The following is a 4,539-nucleotide window of genomic DNA, read 5'->3' as shown; positions in this document are numbered from 1 at the left end:
TTTAGACTTGAGTTGACTCGCTTCCAGGATGAGTTAAGTTCTTGTTAGAGACCTCAATTTAGGGATATTGATTGCATGACAACTATTAGGCTCGAGTCTTAGTCTCCCTATTAGTTTGTTGTTTCCCTGGTCTCTGGTTAGGAGAGTGTTTTACCCCTGGTAAGGGGAACTACGTCGCCCTAATTCTCATACCAGATAAGATACGTAGGCAGGAGGTTGAGGGCAATCTCTCCGGGCATCCTTTTCTTTGTTTTTGCGTGTGTTCACCCGTGTTCTCAAATTGTGTTTACCGTTTCGTGTCTCTGTTTATGGCATTTGCTTTCTTTGGTGTGAGTACCCATTTGTTCAGCGCGTGTGTGCATTGTATGTTCATACCTTGGGGGATTTCTCATGTTATCCGTTCGGGGTTCATTGGTGATGATTGTATTTCATATCTTCGGGGTTCATTAGTAATGATTGTATTTCATATTGGGGTTCATCTTCGGGGTTCATTGGTGATGATTGTATTTCATATTGGGGTTCATCTTCGGGGTTCATTGGTGATGATTGTATTTCATATTGGGGTTCATCTTCAGGGTTCATTGGTGATGATTGTATTTCATATTGGGGTTCATCTTCGGGGTTCATTTGTGATGATTGTTATTCACTTGGGGTTCATATTGGGGTTCATTTATGACGATGGTTATTCACTTGGGGTTCATCTTTGGGTATTTGGTTACTTTGTTGGGGTTCGTTCTGATAACCTTTTTCTTTGGTGTTCGCTGGTTAGCGTTTGTTATTGCTGGGAGTCGGGTGTAAGTCCATGTATTGGCATTCTGTTTCCTTTTGGGAGTTTCTTTTGATGTCTCAGCGTCCCTTTTTGGGTGTCTTGTTTCGGCGTGCGTTAGCCGAGCTACGAGTGCTCTGATTCTCCTCTGGATAAAGAAGATACGTAGGCATAGGACGCGATGTCCTAGCGAGCATGTCCCCTTTTCCCGAACTACGTTGACTCTGATGTTTGTTTCTGACAAACTACGTAGGCCCAGGATGCAACATCCTGCCGAGTCCACTTCCTCCGTCTTCTTTCTCTCCCCCATCTATTTATCGTTCCAGTTTGTGCAGTTTCTTTGAGCAGTTTATTAGCAGCCTTTTCCTTTCCTTTGAGCTATCTTTTGAGCGTGGATCCCGTCGAGTACGGCGGACGTGATGGGGTGCTAATCCTTCCCCTTGCGTAACCGACTCCCGTACCTTGTAATCTCTGGTCGTAAGACCGTTCCTTTCCCTTTCTTAGGTTAGTCCTGCGCTCCCTTTCCGACATAGGATGAATAGCATCGGTGGCGGCTCTATATTTCCCCACCGGTTATTTTTCGCGTTGCGACACCTACATAAATTGAAGCATCAGGAACAAGCAAAGAACCGGTTAAGAGTTGGAGATTGTGCTTCATATTATTTATGTATTATCCATTCATTCAGACTTCGAACAAGCCTTAGGTTGAATCCCGACATGGGCGAGTAGGGATTCCAAGACAGTTTCAAGCAACTTCTTCGGGCCGATTACTCATTCGCTTTGTTACGAAAGAAGTTGCAAGGTGATAGATGCGCAACCTTTGATCCAATTCAGCTTCAAGGGCTTTACCATCCATCCCGGTTAAGGAATGATAGGTCTACATTCTGGTCTACCCGTACGTGACAGAATTGTGCATAGTTCGTATGTCATCCCGCTTCCTAAGCCCGATCTTTCTCTGTCTGGGTTCGTCTAGCTTTGCATTGCTTTCCTGGCTTAGACTGGGTTAATTTCCCCCCTTTAAAAGCCCCATACCTTACTAGAGCCCCCCTAACAAGACCACAACTCAATTAAGTTCGCCTTCTGTCCTCCACTACCAAAAGACGTGGAGACCTATTTCTCTCGTCAGCTCCTTACCTAAGGTTACCTTCATGTCACATCCTTGAACTCGCTTAAGGAAATCCCGAGCTCCAACACTCGAAAATAGTAGCTACACAACAACAAGACAATGAGGCCTACAGACCCCCATGACTATTAATAAAGCACAGATCTTTCCTCATATCTACCTAACCAATTCCAATTGAGCGCGTGAAAATGCAAGATGGAGGCCTTTCAGAATGAAAGGAAGATCATCCCTGGGGAAAGAGATCGGCAATTCGCTCAGGCGGTTAGTTAGTTGTAATTTAGTAGGCAGTTCTTCTCTTTGCCTTTCAGCCGGCTAGTCCGCTTATCCTTCTGTGAGCGGAGATGGTTATACAGGAAGTGTTGTGGCTTTGGTGGAAGGCTGGGAAGATCCTTGTTTGGGTTTGGTAGACTCTTAGTTTGGGACGATCTTTCCGGTTTAGGAATTTACTATGGAATTCGGTCATTCGGGTAAGAACTTAAGGCATTGAAAGATGTGAACCAAATCATTTAAGTGTCCACGTATTGGCTTCGATTCTGGCAGAAGCGGGATGGCACTCTATTACATAGATAGACAGAAGAGGGCCTAGCTGGCTTGACCTAGAGAATAATGTTGAGTTGAGGAAAAGAAGCGTTCCCAATTTAAATATTTTCCTATCGATGTAGTCTTCTCTTCTCTGTCCTGCTCCCTGTAAAAGGGCGAAGCGGAAATTGAATAAAAAATAAGAAAGTTGGTAGATTCAAGCTACCCTAGTAGCGTAGATCCCGTCCCTCCCAGTTCACAGATGTAGTTGCGTGTAGTTAACTTTTTTCTTCGAGATTGGCTTGGTGTTAAGTGTACCGCTTGTGTAGCCTATGTGAAGCAAACAAGCAAGGGATTGAGCTGCGCGAAAGCCGCGTTCGCGCATTCGTTTTCTTGTTGGGTACAAGATCGAAAAGAATGCCCGTATGTCGAGATACATGGTTTTTCGAGAAAAGGTCCCATCCTTTAATATCATGATTGGGTCGACCAAGCCAGATCATGAGTGAATAGAAAATCGAAAACGTACATAGCTATTCCAGCTGAAATACTTGGAATAATTCTACCACTTCTACTAGGAGTAGCCTTTTTAGTGCTAGCTGAACGTAAAGTAGTGGCTTTTGTGCAACGTCGAAAGGGTCCTGATGTAGTGGGATCGTTCGGATTGTTACAACCTCTAGCAGATGGTTTGAAATTGATTCTAAAAGAACCTATTTCACCAAGTAGTGCTAATTTCTCCCTTTTTGGAATGGCTCCAGTGGCTACATTTATGTTAAGTCTGGTCGCTCGAGCCGTTGTACCTTTTGATTGTGGTATGGTATTGTCAGATTCGAACATAGGGATACTTTATTTGTTTGCAATATCTTCGTTAGGTGTTTATGGAATTATTACAACAGGTTGGTCTAGTAATTAGGGGGCGGCCGTTCGGTCGCCTATGATACTAGGACCAATAGGTCAAAAATGGGTTTGGGCCACAGGTGTTGAACAATCTACTCTACACAGGTGTAGGCTTACAGGGCTAGGGCTCATAAAGCCTTTCTTTCTTTCAAAAATAGGGCCCTGGTCGGTCACTTTTCTGGGCCGGGATCGATAGATAAGTGGAAGTCATAAAAAAGAGATATTTATCTTCGCACCTAAGATCAAGAGGAAGGGTAGCTTGTCAAGCTGGCCTATATAAAATATATTATTCATTATTATAGAATCTTTTAGAAAAATCTATAGAAAAAGATTCACTGTCTTTTAACCGGCTGTTCTTCTTTGTCAACGCTACTAAGGACCTATGGGTTAGCCTACTAATGTATTGTATAGTAGGGTATAGTAGGCGAGCGAGTTAGCGAAGACGCTTAGGCTAATAGATAAGAGAGCGTCAGTGTGTAGCCTTCATTCTACCACGCTACGCAAAGGTTACGAAGTCACTTAGCTCGACGTTAGGAGAGTCAAGGGGGAAGGCCATACCTACATAGAAGAACCGTTGTTCGCTGACTTTCTAAGGTCTAACCTAACCTTTCACTCCCCTACTGAAAAGGGGAACAAAGCCGCTTTGCACCGCTGATAGACTACTTAAGATTCAATTCAAAAGGCCCTACTTAGTTTCGCAAGCCTTTGTCATTGTCAGTCAACTAAGTAGGGCCTGATGCCCCCTACTAATCCGTAAATCTTAGGAGCATGCCGCAACACAACAAAAGGATGGTCCCCTATGCATTTCATTAATTAAGGAAGGGAAAAAAAAGTACCCCATCATGGTGAACCTCTCCTTGTGATCGGGATGAGGTATATGCCTCCCATCTCATTGGGGGGAGGATCAAATCGGAGTTTCCTTAGGTAGCCACCGACCTACAGTTATCCTTAAACTTCTGTGCTTGGTGGAGAAGAAGCGAACAAAGGTACGCTCGCTTGCTGTCTTCTTCTCTGCCGCGAACTGGGATCGCTCGCCAGCTAGGTCAGATTGAAGCAAGAATTTTTTAGAACATATTACCCATATTCGGGGACAAGGGGCAGAACGACCTATCGATCTGCTTACTGTAGCCCAGGAATAAAAACGTCGTCTAGGCGTTCCTTGTTGCTTTGATCTCCCCGACGCCTAGGACGTTGTCTGGGCCAAGAGCCATAATTAATTGTTGTTTATGTTTGGTTG

General features: G+C 44.2%; 1 protein-coding gene across 1 annotated transcript; it reads left to right on the top strand.

Annotated features, from left to right (window-relative positions):
• Positions 1-2,661: 2,661 nt before the first annotated feature.
• On the top strand, positions 2,662-3,295 carry LOC127133940 (NADH-ubiquinone oxidoreductase chain 1; the record flags this gene model as incomplete). The annotated part of the gene is given in 1 exon segment (XM_051061769.1): positions 2,662-3,295. A coding segment is annotated over 1 exon segment (142 nt), but the record flags the coding sequence as incomplete, so codon positions are not given.
• Between the last annotated feature and the right edge of the window lie 1,244 nt (positions 3,296-4,539).

Source organism: Lathyrus oleraceus, chromosome 1 (assembly GCF_024323335.1).
Source record: "Lathyrus oleraceus cultivar Zhongwan6 chromosome 1, CAAS_Psat_ZW6_1.0, whole genome shotgun sequence".
In the NCBI taxonomy this organism is placed as follows: Eukaryota; Viridiplantae; Streptophyta; class Magnoliopsida; order Fabales; family Fabaceae; genus Lathyrus; species Lathyrus oleraceus.
Note: the sequence above shows the minus strand (reverse complement) of the source record. Positions and strands in the feature narration are given on the sequence as shown.